Here is a 19333-nt window from a genome sequence, read left to right on the forward strand (position 1 = left end):
TGTCCTCTTAGTCGATGACGAAGTTATAAAGATTCGAAGGACATGAAAGGACTATATACCTAACGGTGTTTAATCTCTACATCCAAACAGCTTGGTATGTAGGTAGCTATGGCGTGTATAATTATCGAAGCAAGGAAATACGCATAATGTATCAGTTAGGAGAACTGATAATATATTACGTGTAGTCTTTCCTTCGACTCGCCGTGGCATGAAAGTGCCTAGGGTACTAATCTGAAATTGACCATATATTTCGCTGTGTTAGAGTGTTAAATATCCCTATCATCGTTATATATCAACTTTGGTCACGAAAAAGAGCGCCTAACGCCTTTATCTAAGCTAGCGGATCACGAAGCGTATCCCGTGGCATCCTTTACGACACCGAAGGCGCCACCCCCTTTCCCAAACATCTCTCTTACATCAGTGATAATACAATCCGGCCGCTCCCAGGTGGCGAAGTGGCCGCCACTTTCATGCTCCTTTTCGAAAACCACATTACCCAGCGTACGCACCCACGTGCTTGGTTGTACTTGTATATCCATGGGGAAATGGCTGAAACCAAGCTTTACACCCGGAGACCACGCCCTCAGGCTCTGGTGGTCTAGCTTGTTCTTCCTGCCGTCAACATTCTGCGTCACCTCGTAGTAGATCCTGACGCTGGCGGCGGGACCCGCCGTGCTGAACCAGTAGATGCTGATCCAAGTACAGACTTCCTCCTCTGTCCAGGGATACGAATCCGTCCAGTCGTGAAGCTTCTCATAGATCCACGCCAGTAATGCTACTGGGCTATCTGCTAACGCGTAGCCGAGGGTCTGCGGTTTGGTGCATTGCTCCAAGTTGTACCCCCGGCCTTGTTCGTCGAACCATTTGGTACGACCTACGCCGCGCTGTTCTCGTGGGCTATAGGGTAAGATTGCGTGCTGGAGAGCAAGAATCGGGTTCGTGAAGTAGCTCGGGGGATTTGCAGAGTTGAAATTCAGATGCGTCGCTTTACAGTATTGCGGGTATAGATGTGCGAGAGCCCTACTGATGTGACACCCCCAGTCGCCTATAAGCCGTGTTAGCAGAAATGTAGGTACATATGGCATTATTTATACGATTGTTTGTAGGAATGGATATATCTCACCTCCCTGCGTGACATATTCTTTATATCCCAACTTTAGCATGAGCTTGTTCATAGTCTCGGCATATTGCTCCGAAGCGAAACCCCGCTTCTTCGGACCCTCAGAGAAGCCAAAATTGGGCAACGACGGCGCGACGATGTCGAACGCGGGGTAGTTAACACCATCTCCATCTTCAGTCAGGGGTTTCAATATCTTTAAGACCTCTTGGAAGTGGCCTGGCCAACCGTGCATGAACAACAAGGGGATTGCACCTTTTACCTTGCTACGGACGTGTATGAAGTGGATTGCTAGAGGCTCGAACCCATCACACTGGATGTCTGTAACAAAATGTGGCACGCTGTTAAGCTCCTCTTCTGCCTTTCTCCAGTCGTATGACTCTTGCCAATATTTCACAAGCCTCTTGACATCAGCAAGAGGAGATCCCACTATGTTGACCAGAGTCAGCTAAAAATTGGTTACAACATGCCCTCAGGGGTTCCAATCAACTATCATAAAAGCCAAAGGGGGGATATAGAATCGACGGATAAACGACTTGAAAATATAGGCACTTACTATCCCACCCCGCCTCATCAAGTTCGTCTGGAAATTTGGCGAGAGACAGTCGCGTTTTTAAGTCATTTAAACGCTCTTCATCAATTGCAATAGTATAAGGCTTAATATCCGCCATGATGGAAGGTCCTGATTCGATGGCAACGAATTGCTATTGGTGGAGATTGGTCGGGATGAGTTCGATTTGATAGCACCAACAAATAGCTATTATAATGAGTAGAATAGTGTTTGGTTTAAGAGGTTATCATTTATATCTGGCATTGAAGCTTTATATGTTAAGGCGACGTACGTAGATTACAAATGCTATAAGTCGAGATATTGGATCCGGAAGAATTTCTAAGGATATGATAGGTAGGGCGTACATATGACGTTGCAAAGGGCGCAAGACAACTCTTAGCTACGACTCTACTACAGCTCTACTGAGGTATGAGTGAGGTATAGAATTTCCCCGTTGCATGCATGATGCATACATATATTATTACCTAGGTAGGAGACAAGGTAACAATTGTTAAAAGTTAAACTGATTGGTGTTCATACCTGGTTCAGTAAAAATTACTAAATCGATTGTTCATTATTGAGCTACTCGTGTCCATTAGCTTGTGAATACCAAGGGTGATCTCGAGTCGACCACCAGCGGATTGCAACAGGCCAGACAAAGGCACAACGCATGGTGTTTCGATACCTAAAGTATTATCATCCAATCATTATGTACTCAAGTAGTTATTCGGGAACAACATACATGTATACATCCTAAACTTACAACTGTGTTGAGACACGGGTTGGATTAATCGCGTGAATATGAATTATGAATTGAAGTTCCATTAGTTATCGTGATTCGACAAACATGCCACACACGTATTGATCGTCCTTCTACTATGTAAGGGCACAGGAGTTATGTCATAGAGTTCGGCTAGAAGCTACTAGGTATCTCGCTTAGGTATCTCGGTACGTACTGTATTCGCATATAAGCAGTGGTTTTTGGTAATGCACGGGCCACTAAAGGGCCAAATCATATCTCCTAAGTGCATAACTCTCGACTTCTAGCTGGTCAGTGCACATGAACTGAAAACAATTTGTTGACTTTCCCCCAAAGTAAACAAACTCTGATGTCAGTTTCCCTTCTCTCCCCACAACTTCCTTAACTCCCCTTAATTAACACCATCGCATAATATTGGCTCCATGCCCCAGCTCGCTTGAACGAATCCAGCTCGTAAATTTAAACCTGCGCATCATCTACGCATCATCTAGTTAACCCGTATTGAAGTCCTATTCATCGACCATGGCGCGTCGCTCAGCTCGCATCGCGAGCGCTTCCAAGGTAAGTAAACACGTTAGCCTGTTGCGCTCCTCACCGCCTCGACTTCGCGCGCTGCATCACTTTACATCGCGCCAAAGGTTCTGCTTGTAGTGTATAGCGAGGCTAATACTGGATCTAATAATAGAGGACTGCCGCTTCGCCGGCGCCTCAATTAGGCGCTCTTTCCGAGTATGATGAGCACACCCCAACATCCACAAGGCCAGCTGCTGCTCAGAGCCTCGATACTATCGCATCTTCCCCAATGCATCAACCCGCTACCCCCGCTGTAGCTTCGCCTGTCAAGCTGCCGATGTCAGAGAGGCATCCCAGCAAGGTTCACCCCACTACTGCGGCACCTGCGCCAGGCCTCAACCTTGGGTTTGTCGATATTGACTACACCAAGAAACCCAACGAAGGCTCCGGGGTGATCCTATCTACCCCGTCCAAAACGCCCATGCCGTCTTCGGAATTTACCTTCCGCTACACTAGACCCAACCGTGGTGGCGATGAGGGACTAACCCCCGCAGCTAAGAAGATGATGGAAGGTATCCGCGAGGAGGCTGCAAAAATCAAGGTTGAACTCTCTGCTAAGCGTGAACAAGAGAAGGAGGAAGAGGTCGCCAACGAAGGTCGTAAGATTCGCTCGGCCAAAGGAAAAGCTGGCCGCTTTAGCGCTGTTCATATGGCCGAATTCAAAAAGATGGATTCTATCGAAAACCACCCCTCAGCATTCCGAGCCGTCCCTGGCCGCTTTACCCCCGTGAAAGCCAGCCTCAAACGTAGCCAATCGAAAGCAAACCTCGACGAACCTGATTCGGCACGATCTAAGAAATCTTCTTCCCGCCCAGTGCCAAGTGCTCCCGAGAAGGAGCAGGAGCAGCTTGAGTCGCCTGTCAAACGTACAAAGCAGCGAGTTGAGGACGACGTGTCCGCCCTCCGTCCCGTCTCGCGGGATGGTAGCTTCATTCCTCGACCCAAGAGTAGCGGTAATGATTCGATTCGTAGCGGTATCCCTCGCTCGCATGCGCTTGCCAATCTCATGACGCCAACTAAATCATCGCTTGCCCGTGCGAATAGCGTCAAGGCTCCCAGCGTCACGTTGACGAAATCTATCAGCAAGCCGGATCTTAGTGGCCTTGCTAAATCCCCAAGCAAGCCAGACCTTGGTAGTCTCGCTAGATCCTCTAGCAAGAAAGGTATTAATACTCTAAAGAAGTCTATGTCGAACAATGCCATTACGGATAACAAGCCCACTCATGTTCAAACGCCTGGTCGATTTGATAGAGTCAAGTCGATCCTAAAGAAACAGATGGGCGGGTCCAAACCAAAGTCCAATATTCCTCAGCTTGCTGCGTCTCCTTCAAAGACATCTCTCCAAGAGCGTATTGACGAGGAGCTACCTCAGGCGCCGCTTACCACCCCTGGACGAAAGCTGGAGCGACGCGTGAACTTTACCCCAGTGGTTAAACGAGCCACTATGCTCCTAGATTCTCCTTCGCCTGTTAAGTCGAGCATTCCACGCTCGAAGGCCTTATCTCACCTTCGATTTGGCAGTTCCGTTGCTGAGAAGCCGGCTAATGACAAGGCTTCCGAGGGCGAGGTTACATATCCCGATCTCTCAGCTTACTGTCGAGATGTAAACGAGGAAGCCGAAAAATCTGCCACGAGCCAGCCCCCCGAATCAGTTCCTGGTACTTTCACCTTCCGCAGCGATCATACTATCAGCTTTGACAGCGTCTCTCCCCAAGGATTTGGCGGCGCTGCTGGTCAGGCTAGTCTCCGCCACGTTCGAAATTCTATCATGCCCGGTAGTTTCCCAGGTCAACTTGAGGTGTCCCCTAACAAAGAGAACAAAGATCCGGCAGTAGGATCCGGTATCCCCCATGGAATGTCAAACAAGAAGAGACATAGAGCAACCTGGGACGAAGAGGAAGAGGAGGATGAAGGTAGCAAGCGTGGTGCAAAGAAACAACGCAAGGATCCGCAGGCAGTTGAAGGATATGCCCTCATCGCACCTCGACTGGTGGGCGAATCACCAATCAAGAAGCTTGGTGAAACGGCCAACACCCCTAGCCCACAAAAGAAGAAGAAGAAGGGTGGCCTCAGCCTCAGCCGGCTAAACATGCTCGCTCGACCAAAGGTCCGAAAGTAATTGATTTCATATTAGGCGTTTATCAACCTCCCGGCATATTGGCATTACGGAACGAATCACGATATCTGACAGTATGAAGAAGCTCGTGCTATTGCAATCATTGTTCAGGATATCTGGATTCAGATTGTTGACAGAAACATGATGGCGTAATGGGTTTCATCTCTGGAGTCCGAAATTCATGTACATTACACTAGCAATGTCGCACCCAGATGGGGAGACTTGGCTAGTTTTCTTTTCTTTTCATTCCCGTCGGTTGATTTGTAGTGCATAGGGGGGGTGTTCATGAACGGCTTTGTAAGACCACGAAAAATCGGAGATTTCACGATGGATAGGTGGCTCTCTCTTTCCTGGAGTAATGGTGTTGGCTGGTAATGGCGACACACAAGTCGCAAGGTTTGAGGTTTGATAGGTTCTAGAGTTAATGATGATTACGATATTTGGCAATCAATGACTTGGGTCGTGATAGCGGGATAGTCATGGCTTGTTTAATGAGCTATGCCTTCCTTGTGGCTAATGGATCGGGCCTCTATCTAACTCTCCTTCCCATGTCCCTCCTTATTACGGGGATTTGGCAATAGGACCCTTTCCCTTGTCCGGTTTGTTGCTATTTTCATAATAAACTTCCTTCACACCTCATTACCTAGGTCCTTACCTACCTAAATAACTCCATAACCATAACAGTATTCTAGTATTATTGATATAGGTGAGCTATCACGATAGTTACCTCATCCATGAATATCACCTCCTTGATATCATTAATTCTTTTCGACAAAGCCTCTCGAGGCAAGACAAACATCATTTTCGCCTTTTATTTTACTCTCGGTATTATAAGATTTATTTCTTACCTACGCACTACGATGACACACACTCAACCATTCACGTGCACGTTCTGCTGGCGCCCATCTTACGGCTCTCCGCACGCCCTCGGCCGGTCCGCGCGCCTGACTTGCGAGCCTTGCTACCGCGGCCTCGTCGACCTCGCCGTATGCTAGGTCTGCGGCGAGATCGTGTTCCGCGGCGAGGAGAGCGTGAGTCTGGGGTGGTGTTTCTGGCACCGCGCGTGCTACGGGTGTCTGTTTTGCGGGAGTAGGGCGGTGGTTAGCGGGCCGACGATTGCGGAACTCTTCGTTGATGTTGGCGATGATGGAGTTGCAAGTAGTAGAGGCGGGGATGGGGATGGTGTTGGATCGGGACGAGAGATTACGGAGGTGCCTACTTGTGCCAATTGCGCGGTTGAATGCGAGGTTGACGGTGAAGACCGGAGGGCTTTCGTAAGGAATGCTTTGCAGAGGGTGGACAGGGCTGATGGAGGTATGGCTAAGATGAGATGGGTGAAGATGGGCGGGCAGATGAGTAGGAGGGTTGTGGGAGAGATCAAGAGGGTGCCTGCTACGGCCCCTGAATCTGTCCAGGTAAAGAACTCGTTGATGTCAATGTCGTTCAATTTGGGCTGACATATTTCATATTTACAGAGCCCGCCGTCCCTAAATCGGTCACGATGGTCCATTCAGGGTCGGACACACACTTCGCATGCATTTCGTCTACCAGTTGACGGCGCTTTGGGTGCTTCGGAAGAGCCTGACGACGGTGAAGGGAACCGTGCCACTCCTCTAGATTCCGTCATATACGTCTCGATTTTCGATCCCGTTAACGAGCCTAGCTTTAAGCCCAGTCCTACAAAACCAATCCCTAAGTGGATGCGGTGGCTTCCAAGCCAGCGAGGTCAAGATGGCCGTCAACAGACCGAACCTCGGCCCCGTTCCATCCTTGATCAATATTTCCCTCCTAACCCCATAGAGCCAGAGCTAGATAATTATCCTATATCCAATTCACCTACTATTTGTCCAACAAGTCCCTCCTCACCTAACCCGCTCTATTCAGCAGCGACTCCACGTCCCCCCAATCGCCTTCGCGCACCTCCAAGTTCCGAGTTTGGTAAACTAACCGAGTCGACTATCACTGCCCTCAAGGGCCCTTCCTTCGTTCTAGACGAGCCATTAAAGCGCCCTTCCTCACGGATGGCCCAGCCAACATCAGCTAATAATCCCAAGCCTACAAAAGCCGACTTCACTCCACTACCTAATCCGCCGGACCCTCGTAGTCGCACACCATATGCCCCCCGGCAGCCGTCGCCACTCATAATCCACAAAGGCCAACCTTACAGTAGTAGTAGTAAAGCCGTATCACGAGAAGCATTATTCCCGCGCCGCTCCCCATCGCCGCTGGCCGAGCAAGTAGCGGCGCATCTTTTTCAACGATACGCCCGGCGGACGCCACCCGCGCAATCGAGGGAGTTTCTCAACACGTACAAGCCCCTCGGACCATCATCATCGAACGCGAGCGCCGCGGTCCCGGGCCGCGGGCAAGGCAGGGTCGTAGGCGACGGACGGCAGATCTGGAACATACTCGGCAGGGACCGCACGCCGTCGCCCAGCGGCGGCGGTAGTGCGAGACCGAGACAAGTTGTTACGGATGCGGGAGAGGTGGTGGATGTGCGGAGCATACGGAAGAAATCGAGTTTGCAGAACGAGATAAAGAAGTTTTTGAGCGGGAGGGGTGTTGGTAGGGAGTGAGTGATGTTGTGGGTTTGCGGTGTGGAGTGTAGTGTAGTTGATGGGTAGGTATAAAAAGGGATGGGATTGGGGATTTTGAGTAACTATTAGATTGTAGGGTTATTACTTTAGGTACCTGCTAATGAGAATTGTTAGACTGAGTGAGGGTTATGTTAGAGATATCGCCTTGTCCAGTGAGTTGATGGTAAACCGCACATTACCTAGGTAAGTAGGTAGGGTTTTCTCGGGGCGTAATCTACCTATGTTAGGTTGAGACACCATGAACTGATGATGATAGACGGCGGGTTATTAAGTTTTGTTAATATTGAGGAACATGCGAGTTTACTGATTTTAGTTTATAATGCCGACGGTATTATATAAAAGAGTAACATACCTAACATCTTAATTTTGGTTTAGGATGGTTTTGGTTGGTGGAGGTTAACTTCTAAGCTAGTATACTATGTAGACCATTAAGAAATAAGAGTGCTTATATGTATGAGCTGAACGATAACATTAATTTGGTTTGATTTTTAAGAAGCTTTAACTTGTAGTTTAGTTAATGTTATTTACAAGAGTTGTATATAACTACCTAGGGTTGTAGTTGAAGAAATGTCACTGCGGCTAAGATATGCCGGGACGTACGTATTGTACCTGACAGCAATCTGCAAAAGTCCGGGGTAATTTTGGGCTGCTGATTGGTTATATGACGTATGACGTATACTTGGCTATAATAAAGTTGCGCTGTAACCTTATGTAGGTACTATAGAAGAAAGCAAGATATCGCAACTTCTAATATTGAAGTACGGGTAGGCGCACGATGGGGTGTGATTATGTATATAGGTACATATACCGGGGGAGAGTGGGGATGCGACCCTTGTCTGTTCCCCATCCCCTCCAAACTCTAAACTCCACAGCTTTCCCTATATATTACATAGTAAAGCTTCCTTCTTACATATCTCCAGTACCATTTCCATCTCCAGCTTCGCATCTTTGCCAACACCCGCAACCGTCGCATACTTAAATAAATATAACCAGAAGACCTACATACTACCCCCTATTTTAGAGCGTCTTTGAACAACACGCACACACGCAATGGTGCCCATGACGCGCGTGGACCACGATGCTCTTGAGCGCAAGTCATTCCTACCCTCCCCTCCCCCCTCCGTATATGTATATATATCCACTCCTATATACCTATACTAACTCCCCCCCGCAGAACAACTCAAAGACACAATCCAAACCCTCACCAACGTCCTCGTCCAAGTAACCAACTACGACGCCGCCGCCGCCGCCCCCCCCTCCGGCGGTAACAACACCCCCTCCTCCACCACCTCCCCCCACAGCCGCCCGTCCCGGGACGTCATCGCCAACGAGCTGCGCACCCTAAGCGCCAACCTGCAATCCATCCACTCGCGCGCCACCGACCCGGCCCTACCCGCCCTGCCGAGGGTGCCCCCCGAGCTGGTCGAGTACGTCGAGAACGGCCGCAACCCGGACATCTACACGCGCGAGTTCGTCGAGGCCGTGCGCCGCGGCAACCAGCTCATGCGCGGCAAGCAGAGCGCCTTCGCCTCCTTTCGCAACGTGCTGGCTGGCGAGATGGAGCGCGCTATGCCCGAGCTGAGGGACGATGTGGCGAGGGTGCTGGTGAATACGGCGAGGAGGTGAGGAGGGAAGGGGGGGTGAGTTGTGGTTGGTTGGTGGCTTATGGGAGGAGGGTAATAGATGTAATATGAGCGAAGAGTAGATCTCGGTTGTATTTCTCAAGAAGGGTATTTGGCTAGCACTACAACGCACGATAGCGTCAGGAACCATAGCGTTTGATTATACCTACCTACACAGGACGATACTAATAAATTCAGTTTGCTTGGCATTAGAGGTTTGCCCAGCCTTATTATCAATCAAATCAGTCAGGAGAGCTTTTACTTAGGTTGCTACAAAGTTCTAACGTTGACTTTTAAGTTGCAAAACTTGAAATCATCGAATTTGCATTGAACGCGTCGCGGCGCATTATAAACTTAGGTAGTAAACCATCGTCGTCCTTTTCCCCTACCGGTTTTGTTTTATTTACCTGGGCCACCCCGACCGAGAACACCACTTTAAAATTTCCAGTCCGCCCCCTCCCTCCCTAGACCTTTCCTACCTAATCTTATGTAGCAAGATAACTCTAGTTAGTTAGTTAGTTAGTTGGTTTAGGTAGTTAACTAGCTCGCAAGGATCTTGGTTAACTCGGCAACGACGGCATCGCCAGTCTCCTTGGTGCCGGCCTCGCCGCCGAGATCCTTGGTCCGGACGCCGCTGTCGATGACGTTCTTGACCGCCTGCTCGATCGCGTCGGCCTCCTTGGGCAGCTGCAGCGAGTATCGGAACATCATGGCGACGGAGAGGATGGTGCCGATGGGGTTGACGATGCCCTTTCCTGAGATATCGGGGGCCGAGCCTGGATATATATCCGTCAGCCTGCTGATTACAACACAACGCTAATTAATATCTTAGCAAGACTAAAAGGCAGACTAACCGTGGATGGGCTCGTAAATGCCGTTACACCTCGACTTGCCGTCCGGAATGCCGCTCAGGCTGGCGCTAGGGCTCAGACCAATACTACCGGGGATAACGCTCGCCTCGTCGCTGATGATGTCGCCGAACAGGTTGCTAGTGACGACGACGCCGTTCAGACCGCGCGGGTTCTTGACCATGATCATGGCCGCGCTGTCGATAAGCTGGTGCTGGAGCTTCAGCTGGGGGAACTCGCGGGCCATGGTCTCGGAGACGACCTTGCGCCAGAGCCGACTCGACGCCAAGACGTTGGCCTTGTCGAGACTCCAGACGGGCGCGGGGGGGTCGCTCGCGAGCGCGATGTACGCGGCGAGGCGGGTGATGCGCTCGATCTCGCGGCGCGAGTACAGCTCGGTATCCCAGGCCTCGTCTCCGTCGCCGGCCTCCTTGCGCTCGCCGAAGTAGATGCCGCCGGTCAGCTCGCGGACGACGGTGAAGTTAGTGCCGCGGCAGACCTCGGCCTTGAGCGGGGAGTGCTCGACGAGCGAGTCCGAGGGGAAGAAGCACGGGCGCAGATTGCCGTACGTCTCCATCTCCTTGCGCAGCTTGAGGATGCCCTGCTCGGGGCGGACGGCGCCGGTGCCCCATTCGGGACCGCCGATGGCGCCGAGGAGCACGGCATCGGCCGATTTAGCGGCCGCGAGGGCTTCGTCTGTAAGGGGTGTGCCGTGGGCGTTGATCGAGCACTGTGGTAATTCCAATTATACAACGTGTTAGCTATCTAACCTAACCTAACCTAAGCTATGTTCTTCCCTTCGTTGGGTATGTGAGTGATTTAATAAGGGAGGGTGGTACAGAGCGGGGAGGGGAGAGAAGGGAAGGGAAGGGAAAGGAAAGGGAGGTAGGAGGTTTCTTGGAATTCGGAGAACGTACGCCGCCTAATAAGTGTTCTTGAAGGTTGAACTTGCCGGCAGAGGGTCTGGTGGACTCAACCGCTTTGATGACCTAGTAATGTAGTTTATATATTAGCGTAACTAGCTCTTATAATTGAGCCTGTTGCCCGTGTAAACGGGCGTCTTGTCCAGTTGGATTGTCTTCGTCTATCTCTTGCTGCTGAACTTACTTTGACAGCCTCGGCCACGACCTCGGGGCCGCTGTGATCTCCGCCGAAGACTACGATGTTGTGTGTTGCCATTTTCGAGGGCCAATTGAGTTTGTAAGGGGAATTGGATAAGGAAGGGAAGTGAGCGAGGTATACTCCGAGTTGATTGAGGAAATGACCGAGTTGTAATATAGAGAGGGTAAGTTGCTTGGGGGCTGTTCTTGCCGTAAGCTCGTAGCAAACAAAAAAAAGCTAACGGCATGGAAGCTGCCCCGCGTTAATTGCTTGTGTCTCCGAACCCACCCCGCGATTGCCGAGATCGGCCTTCTAATATTGGATAGCTCTTGCTCTTTGTCTCCCGGCGCTCTTCTCTTCGCCTATCGCCTATGAACATTCGCCATAATTGAACTTGTTTACCGATTTAGTATACCGAGGGCCGGCTTATCGGACCTCACCCGATCTGCATATACTCTACACCACTCGGTATCCACTCATATGGGTGCATTATAGCATCATTATAGTATCATTATAGTACCGTATCCACGGACAACTTATAGATTCGTATGCTTCCATTTCTTAGGATTTGTTAGGCATTTATGTGGCTATATTTCCCTTGCCCACAAACTTGCGTAGCTCAATCATCCTATATCTATAAGCCATACCCGTTGCAACCGCTTGTACATATGCATATGTAAACGATTGGTCATAAAACAATAAACACATTAAATCGGTACCCTTGCTACATAGCCTTCATAAATCTGCGCTTCTTATTGCTACTCGTCATCTATAAAATATAGATTAGGGTATCGTGTAAACGTAAAGGCCCCCAGCTGAATCTTGTAGCACTATTCTATCCCGTCTATACCCAATCCCAATGAGCGCCATTCGCATATATCCCCATTATAGATTTATCGTATCGTAACCAACATTCTTCGTAACCAACACTGCATGTTGTTGTTATCTAAACGACTTGAACGATTTGTGTGCTAGCGGAGACGTTGCAGGTACTCGGGGGTTCATGCCCCCCATACTCCTGCGTATTTCTCGACCTCGCATTCCATGGGCGTTCGGCGTGTTTGCACAAAATGCACATATATACACGCTAGGATGGGTTTGCCGCGTGATATTGATGCACTTACCATGAAGCCACATCTCACATGATTCACTGTAATAGGGTTAGTCATGGTATTGAACCGCGTCGTAGCTCGACTATATAGGGGGAAGAAAGAAAATGGTATGGGTACCATTGAACCATATAAGTATTGCCGTGGGTGTGGTTACTAGCTGTGTTGCAAACGCATCGGATGCGGTGGCCTCGTTCAGTGGACTGGCTACGGAGTTGACTAGCCTTTACAGGGGAAGGAGTTAATCTTGAGACTGGCCGAGGTATGAAATTCTCATTCATGTTCGACGCCCTCTTCTGACGGTTCTCGATAACTCTACGTAGCTCGCTTGTTGCATCGCCATAGTTACTACCGCCGGGAACGTTCATCACCGTCTCGGCCTCGCTCTCAGGATCGTCGACAGCATCAGGTTCGTTATAGTATATTCCAAGACTACTCGTACTCTGGTCACTAATACTCCGCTGAGAGGAGTGAAAGGGGAGGGACGCCGGGTTTCGTGGGTCTGGGAGAGCGAACGACGTGTTCCGGCTAGGAATGATTATAGGTTCATCATCCGTTGAGGAATCGTCATCCTCGGAGGATGGCCAGCTTTTCCCTTTGTTACGCTTTTCCTTCCGACTACGCACTGCTGTTGGTGTTTTATCCTCATCTTCTACGACTGTTGTCGTTGTTTCCGCGCGAGCCCGACCCCTTGAATCGATTATGAACTTAACCGAAGTTTGCGTTCTTGGGGCTGGTGTTTCAGGGATGGAGCTCAAACTTGATAACCGTTGTTGGTGGTTCTTCAATGGTGATATTCTTCCACTTCCGCTTATTCTAGATCCTTGGGATGCCGATCTTCCAATAGTCTGCGGCATGGGTCGTGTAGCTGGTGCAAGGTTAGGTAAATTGGCTGCCTTACTGACAGGTTTTCGGCTTATCTTCTCGCCGGAGCTTCGCGATAGCCCGGGGCGATCAGATGGCTTGGCCGGTGAGCTTGCGGACACCCGATTCGCCTTCTTGCCGGCGTTTATTTCCTTGTTGCTGGCTGAACGGCGAACAGCTCCACGCTTTGGTGCCTTGGCAGCTAATATGATAGGCTCTGGATGCGAAAAAGATTGCATCAAGGGAGGCTGCGATAGGGGGTTGAAAGAGGCAGGTTCCATGTTCGCGGACGGCGGCCTCGTAAATAGGAGACCGGGATCTACGGAGCCATTCTGGTTCATCATGGCAAAGGATTCGTCAGCCGATGTAGCGAAGGACTGGCTAAACATTGCCGTATCGACAACGCTTGCGTCTATAGCCGGTTGCGGAGGCTTTGGCGCAAGTGCCCGTTCCTTCTTCGCTGGCGGGTTACTTTCTTGGCTTTGCGACGGAATAGAAGCCGTTTCTTGAAACATCTCGTTTGACTTGCCCCAATCTATAGAGCTCATGGGCCGGTGACTAGAAGTTTGGAACATCTCCCCACTAGCAACGGAAAAATCGATATCCATCCCACCCATATCAGTATCCCAGAATATACGCGAATCCTCATAGCCCGAGGCCGTAGCTGGTGCTGACATTGGGTACCCAAAAAGATCCGTGGGGGTTGTTGGGATAAAATTGGGCATCTGCTGCGACGTGCCAGCTACGAATTCCTGTTCGAATCCGTCATTTTGCATATTGCCCGTCCGTAGCTTTGGGGCGAGTCGCTGCCTTCCTTTGTGAGTAGACGGCGGCGGTGTAGCCGTTTGCCCCTGAGCCTCTTGCGCCCCGTCTCGGTGGATCTTTTTGGACAGCTGTTGAGAAGTAGACCGGAAGCCGGCTTCGGTTGGGCTACGACCGGGGGCTAAGGGGTTCGGAGATGATGCCAGCCGTTTAGACGGGTCAACAGGCGGTAGAGGCAAATTTGGGTTCGGCGAAAAGTGAGGAGCATGGGTTGAAATTTCAGAAACAATGCTCCCGGCGGATAGGAACCTTTTATGATTTGAAGCCTGATAAGGCGTAGGGGCAGAGTATCCGGCAAATGGGGCGTGTGAAGCTTTCAGGTTACCGGGGGTGGAATTGAAGACGGAATACTCTTCAGCAAACTGAGGAGTCCACCCAGAGGAATCCTCGAAGGAGGCCCGGTTATTCTTGGGGGTTTCGAACACAGAGCTCGGAAAAGAAGCGGTGGTCGGGGTTTGCTTTGGGGTGGGAGGCTGAGCGTTTGGATCACCAAAGCTAGAAAGCGAATATTAATACTAGGTAAGACAAGTAGACAGGGAGAATGAAGGTGTCTTGCCTAGAAGTTGGTCTGTCTCCACTCATAGCAAAAATATATCGTTCTTTTAAAGGAAGTTCCCCTTAGATAGTTGTAATTGTAATTGTAATTGTTGAAGTTTGTATGTCATTGCACATTATCATAGGTATATACGATTCATCGAGCGTTGAGGCGTAGCCAGGTTAGATTAGCCAGGAAGATATGTATGTCCGTTTGCTCGATTTAGGCAGAGCCAGCTAGATTATACAGATTAGAAACTTTTATTGTCGGTAGAGATCTAAACTTAGCCTCGGAATATAACATACAATTATGAGTGAAGGCGGTTAAAAAAATAAAAATAAAATAAAAAAGAGTCGTGTATCATTAAATTGGTGGTCTAAAAGTTGAAAAAGAGAAAATCATACGTCCAATGGGGGTTGTCGTGGTGAAGAAGCGTTGGTGGGTAAAGATGCTTAGGTAGATGCGGGTTGTCCCTCTAAGTTTAGGACGGTTTGCGGGCTTGGGGGTTTACGGTTAGGCTGTCGGGTAAATTTTTAGGTAGGGTACCTAAGGTCTGTGCAACTTGTGCTGGGCGTAGCGGTACTTCAACTTTTTATTTTTTTATACCTAACACAATGTAGTCACAATTACGGAGCAACTTAGTAAGTGTAACGAGGGGCAGAAAGCAAAAGACAATAGCAATTATTAGTGGATGATGCCTACATAGTGAAACCTACCAGCAGCTTTCTAGGTACATGATACGTATAGCATGCAGCAGTTAAGAAATAAGGAATCAATTGGTTAAGAGCTCTTGGGCGAGGAGACCAGCTAAAGTAGATGAGCGCTTCTTATACTGAGATAAGATAATTCTACTTAGGTACCTAGGTAGGTATGTAAAAGATCATACTCCTAAATTCATATGCTCCGTCTCCACCAAGCGGACAAATTGCTGATGCTTACTCCCAGGCGCCGGTACCGAGTCGGGGGAATCTCTCATATTCCCAGCAAATACCGGTCAAGTGAGCTGTCAATTGGCCCTCGTGCAGGAGCAAATTAGGTGGCTGGACTAAATACTTATAATAACTTGGATACTTTAACTAATTACTATAGTTATTTATTTCTTTAACTACAATAAACATTTATCATCTTCTTAACTACCTACTTTTACGTCGTATACCTAGTATTCATATAGCGGTATAGCAGCCTACCGGCGTCCGCATCGTCGGTCAAATCACGGTGGATCACGCTAGACTGTTGTACGTACCTTTCCAGCTTACTTGTGCTGTCTGCGTATACTCGACGACCGCACCCTAAAGGGTGCTGCGCTTTAATTAAGGATTGGCCCTGTAATTCGGGATTGATCCGAAGTACTTCCGAATGGGAAGGCTTCCCATATATTCTGAAAGTATTTTCAAACTTCCATCCATTTTCATAATATTTCGTAGTATTATGAAAATATTGTTTCCTTTTCAGGATTTAATGAAGGTGGGAATAGCCTCTTATTCGCCCTAATCCTTGTACGCTATCCCCAATTACAGGGCTAATCCCTAATTAAAGCGCAGCACCCGAAGGGGGCGGTCGTCGAGTATATGCGTAGACAGCACAAGTATAGAAAAATGCTGGAAAACTCCATTCGATAGGTATCATTGGTTATACTCACGATGGATCCAGCGATTTCGAGCTAGGACCTGCATTAGATGGGGACGAAAATGAGTCAACAGAAGAACTATCCCCACACAGCAGCCTACATGTCTTTCCAACCTGCATACATACATAGATACTCGAGCAGGCAGCTATATGCAGTTTGCTGGAAAAATCACAGCTCGGCCGTGCGAGAGAGATGAATAAGATAACCACCTGATGTAAATAGTTGACTAGTATGTATGTATCTGTCGGGAGTATTCAGATCTCGGGTTGTTCTAGTTAGAGCTCGGCTGGTACAATATAGTGGTATATCAATCAATCAGACCATAGTGAAACTCTAGGTCTTATTATGGCAATCGAACGAGGCCATTATTATTTTCATTGACTGTCCGATGGCTTGTGGCTGCAGCAGACAACCCTGACGAAATAACTGCTTTTTGCTTGGTCCCCTTGGCGCCACCACCTACCTACTACATAGGTACCTCAACAGGCGCCGCAGCTCACCATCCAAGTCTCAGTCTCATACCTACATCCTCGAGTCTTTCTATATTTAAAGGAGAATAGGGGAACTGGAAATAGGTAATAGGTAATTCAATGGGAATAGACGCCCTTTCAATGCCGCAGGTTGGTCAAACTCGACTTACGTCGTAACACTTTAACGTCGAACGCATTAATAGAGATCGAGATTGGTAGAGGAAGCGCGCGTATTTTCTTCCGTCCTTTCACCAGCCCGACGATAAAATAAATCCCGATCGATAATACTACCTACCTAGCCTACCCCCATATTCGATTGCGTACGACGTGTTCCCCCAATGTGGAAGAAGGCCGGTGACGTCGGATCTGCATCGTACCCTGCATAGCCCTATGGCTCGACAAATTATTAAATGTCGTTATTGGTTCGTTCTCGTTTAACAAAAAAGTTATCAACTCCGCAAAAAGTCCATGTGTCCTTTAGTCCCTCGGATTTGAAACCCGGGAAAGAGTTGATTCAAATAAGTCGGCATTGGTTCGAACCAGCAAAACCCTTCGTACCCTTCGTACTTCCTCAACCATGTATAAGAAAGTTAAGGTACGCAGATGCATTTAATGATGTATCTTTAAATTTAAAAGTCCAGTTATCCCCAAAATCTATCTTTAGTTCCTGCTGTGTGCATGTAGGACAATAACTCAAATATGATTGGCCCCGTCGTTTTATGCTATTTCCCAAAACGTGCCAATTAAACCTCCACATTTTCGTCTTGATTCGTCTTGATAATGCCTCTTCCCCCTGAACTAGTCGAAGACTATCTCGGGATTTTAACCTTACTTATATAAGCTGTTAGATAACGTCATTGCTACTATTCCACTTGAACTTTTACCGTAGAGTTTAATTTAGGAGGTATCGTTTTACATATAAATAAAACTATATAGATGATGTCCAGTTTGTTTATTTTATCAATTACAATCTTCCCTTTTTATATCAACTACGAGCAAAAGCAAATCAGAAGCCTTCTAATCCGTTACGCCCCTTAATTCCTCTCTTAAACGCATGTCTAGCTCGGTAAGCAATTTAAGATTGGTAGAATGTCGCCGAAGTAAATATTATTAATCCGATATTTCGATGCGACGCAGGATACAGCGAGGCAACTCTCCCTATTCTTGTATATATGAGTCTCCAAAGTTGCAAATAACAGCCAGCGAACCTTATAAAAAAGGCTTGCAGATTTTGCTCACAGAAATATGTATACGAATCTTCTCTCACGTACGTTAGCCGTAGTATCTAAGCCTCAGGAAGGCCACATGCATGATATGATATGTTCTTATGTGAACACTGCAACCCTAATACAATAGAATACCGAGGCAGGATCTATCGAAGTGACGTTACTACGAATCCGACACCTTTTCAGGTTGCCAAGGGCGTACCCATTCTCGTCGGCGTTAAGGCTATCAACTATCAACGGCCGGTTGCGACCTTGTCAGTCTTCACCTATCTGGCTGGCCTATTATCATTGTCAAGCTAGTCCTACGAGCTTTGATATATGTGTTCGATATCTTCGCCGGCCTCCTTCTCGCAAAAGGTTACCTTACATGGTGTGATGCCTCGGTAATGAAACAAACCCTGGCTTGAAATCCTGAATTCTCCGGCCACTCGGAATAAACTACTACCTGGGAGTTAGTAAAGGGGTATCGGGGCCGTAAATACTATAAACTTAATTTCGTAAAGATAGCCGGAACGCTTTTATAAGGATACGGTGCGTACAGCGAAGAAAGCTACTAGCGATACGTTAGAACGCGGTATGGTACTGTCATAAAGACTACTTAAATACGCACAATACACAGAGAATTGATTTACTCACATAAAGTAGAATGGTTACCGTGTTAATGATAACGACATCGCTAGGACGCCAGCAAGGTAACTCCGATGAGGCCTATATGCAACTGTATTATCCCTTGTTACAATGATCCCATACGAGGACGTCGGCTTCATCAATATCAACCACTTCTTACCTACCCCTTAGTTTCAAGACAAAAAAGCCTCCCAGTGTATTAATATTCACTAGCCGTACTCGAGACTCGGCATCGAGGTATCTTTCTCGGGCACATCGAATCTTAATATAGCTTTAGCAACGAGGAGCGATTCGCCGGCGGTGGGGGCAGAGTTCAGTAATACGAGGCTGGCTATTCAGGGGCACAAGCGCTTAAAGGGGTGCCTCGTGTAAAAAACGATCTACAGAACGGAAACAGAGTGACTTATAATAATGACGACTTGTTTATCATGACAAAAAAAAAGGTGAGCGCAATCCCGCTGTGGCCTCGATTTCGTAGCCTCGCTTCAATGTCATCGGGTTTCATGATATTTGGCATGGATAAGGATTCAAAGCGAAGGGAGGATACTCAGAGACCTGAATATGTAACAGATACGGTCATACTTGGGTTGCATTAGGGAATGAGAAGATGAAGAGGAAAGGAGCTGCATACCTGAAGACATATTTGAAGACACCATCAAAGGGCTAAGGACGATAGCTAGCTATAAATATATCATATCAACATTTGTAAGAACACCCGATCCTTGCTTGATATACACGGCCCAAATCAGCTATCCGCAAGCCTACATAC

At 48.3% G+C, this 19333-nt stretch overlaps 6 protein-coding genes across 6 annotated transcripts; 3 read left to right on the top strand and 3 right to left on the bottom strand.

Moving 5' to 3' along the window:
- Window positions 1-226: 226 nt before the first annotated feature.
- Window positions 227-2491, bottom strand: F5Y00DRAFT_240075 (alpha/beta-hydrolase). The gene is made up of 3 exons (XM_048008170.1): window positions 1674-2491; window positions 1124-1546; window positions 227-1045 (listed from the first exon to the last, which is right to left on the bottom strand). The coding sequence occupies exons 1-3, from the start codon at window positions 1786-1788 to the stop codon at window positions 345-347; spliced, it is 1239 nt and encodes a 412-aa protein (XP_047863846.1). The 5' UTR covers window positions 1789-2491; the 3' UTR covers window positions 227-344.
- Window positions 2492-2687: 196 nt separating this feature from the next.
- F5Y00DRAFT_240077 (uncharacterized protein) lies at window positions 2688-5600 on the top strand. Its single transcript, XM_048008171.1, has 4 exons — window positions 2688-2776; window positions 2836-2880; window positions 2935-2988; window positions 3113-5600. The coding sequence occupies exons 3-4, from the start codon at window positions 2950-2952 to the stop codon at window positions 5117-5119; spliced, it is 2046 nt and encodes a 681-aa protein (XP_047863847.1). The 5' UTR covers window positions 2688-2776; window positions 2836-2880; window positions 2935-2949; the 3' UTR covers window positions 5120-5600.
- A 721-nt stretch (window positions 5601-6321) lies between these two features.
- F5Y00DRAFT_107626 (uncharacterized protein) lies at window positions 6322-8203 on the top strand. Its single transcript, XM_048003870.1, has 2 exons — window positions 6322-6531; window positions 6592-8203. The coding sequence occupies exons 1-2, from the start codon at window positions 6433-6435 to the stop codon at window positions 7690-7692; spliced, it is 1200 nt and encodes a 399-aa protein (XP_047863848.1). The 5' UTR covers window positions 6322-6432; the 3' UTR covers window positions 7693-8203.
- Window positions 8204-8570: 367 nt separating this feature from the next.
- F5Y00DRAFT_240081 (mediator complex, subunit Med10) lies at window positions 8571-9565 on the top strand. Its single transcript, XM_048008172.1, has 2 exons — window positions 8571-8803; window positions 8888-9565. Exons 1-2 carry the CDS (start codon window positions 8764-8766, stop codon window positions 9337-9339), a joined length of 492 nt encoding a protein of 163 aa, XP_047863849.1. The 5' UTR covers window positions 8571-8763; the 3' UTR covers window positions 9340-9565.
- A 77-nt stretch (window positions 9566-9642) lies between these two features.
- On the bottom strand, window positions 9643-11668 carry F5Y00DRAFT_240083 (beta-isopropylmalate dehydrogenase). The gene is made up of 4 exons (XM_048008173.1): window positions 11291-11668; window positions 11101-11172; window positions 10190-10913; window positions 9643-10111 (listed from the first exon to the last, which is right to left on the bottom strand). The coding sequence occupies exons 1-4, from the start codon at window positions 11360-11362 to the stop codon at window positions 9876-9878; spliced, it is 1104 nt and encodes a 367-aa protein (XP_047863850.1). The 5' UTR covers window positions 11363-11668; the 3' UTR covers window positions 9643-9875.
- A 558-nt stretch (window positions 11669-12226) lies between these two features.
- On the bottom strand, window positions 12227-14661 carry F5Y00DRAFT_253703 (uncharacterized protein; the record flags this gene model as incomplete). Its single annotated transcript, XM_048010085.1, has 3 exons — window positions 12227-12434; window positions 12514-14574; window positions 14636-14661. 3 exons carry the CDS (start codon window positions 14659-14661, stop codon window positions 12227-12229), a joined length of 2295 nt encoding a protein of 764 aa, XP_047863851.1.
- Between the last annotated feature and the right edge of the window lie 4672 nt (window positions 14662-19333).

This window comes from Daldinia vernicosa (assembly GCF_022497035.1).
Source record: "Daldinia vernicosa strain CBS 139.73 unplaced genomic scaffold F5Y00scaffold_30, whole genome shotgun sequence".
NCBI lineage: Eukaryota > Fungi > Ascomycota > Sordariomycetes > Xylariales > Hypoxylaceae > Daldinia > Daldinia vernicosa.

Excerpts from the sequence above, each read along its gene's own strand:
- F5Y00DRAFT_240075 (XM_048008170.1), bottom strand. The coding sequence starts at position 1,788 with ATGGCGGATATTAAGCCTTATACTATTGCAATTGATGAAGAGCGTTTA. Across the intron at positions 1,547-1,673 it reads TGATGAGGCGGGGTGGGATA|TGGGATCTCCTCTTGCTGAT; the intron begins GTAAGTGCCTAT and ends TGGTCAACATAG. Across the intron at positions 1,046-1,123 it reads AGAATATGTCACGCAGGGAG|GCGACTGGGGGTGTCACATC; the intron begins GTGAGATATATC and ends CACGGCTTATAG.
- F5Y00DRAFT_240077 (XM_048008171.1), top strand. The coding sequence starts at position 2,950 with ATGGCGCGTCGCTCAGCTCGCATCGCGAGCGCTTCCAAG. Across the intron at positions 2,989-3,112 it reads GCATCGCGAGCGCTTCCAAG|AGGACTGCCGCTTCGCCGGC; the intron begins GTAAGTAAACAC and ends ATCTAATAATAG.
- F5Y00DRAFT_107626 (XM_048003870.1), top strand. The coding sequence starts at position 6,433 with ATGGCTAAGATGAGATGGGTGAAGATGGGCGGGCAGATGAGTAGGAGG. Across the intron at positions 6,532-6,591 it reads CGGCCCCTGAATCTGTCCAG|AGCCCGCCGTCCCTAAATCG; the intron begins GTAAAGAACTCG and ends TCATATTTACAG.
- F5Y00DRAFT_240081 (XM_048008172.1), top strand. The coding sequence starts at position 8,764 with ATGGTGCCCATGACGCGCGTGGACCACGATGCTCTTGAGC. Across the intron at positions 8,804-8,887 it reads GGACCACGATGCTCTTGAGC|AACAACTCAAAGACACAATC; the intron begins GCAAGTCATTCC and ends TCCCCCCCGCAG.
- F5Y00DRAFT_240083 (XM_048008173.1), bottom strand. The coding sequence starts at position 11,362 with ATGGCAACACACAACATCGTAGTCTTCGGCGGAGATCACAGCGGCCCC. Across the intron at positions 10,914-11,100 it reads AAGAACACTTATTAGGCGGC|TGCTCGATCAACGCCCACGG; the intron begins GTACGTTCTCCG and ends GAATTACCACAG. Across the intron at positions 10,112-10,189 it reads CATTTACGAGCCCATCCACG|GCTCGGCCCCCGATATCTCA; the intron begins GTTAGTCTGCCT and ends ATATATATCCAG.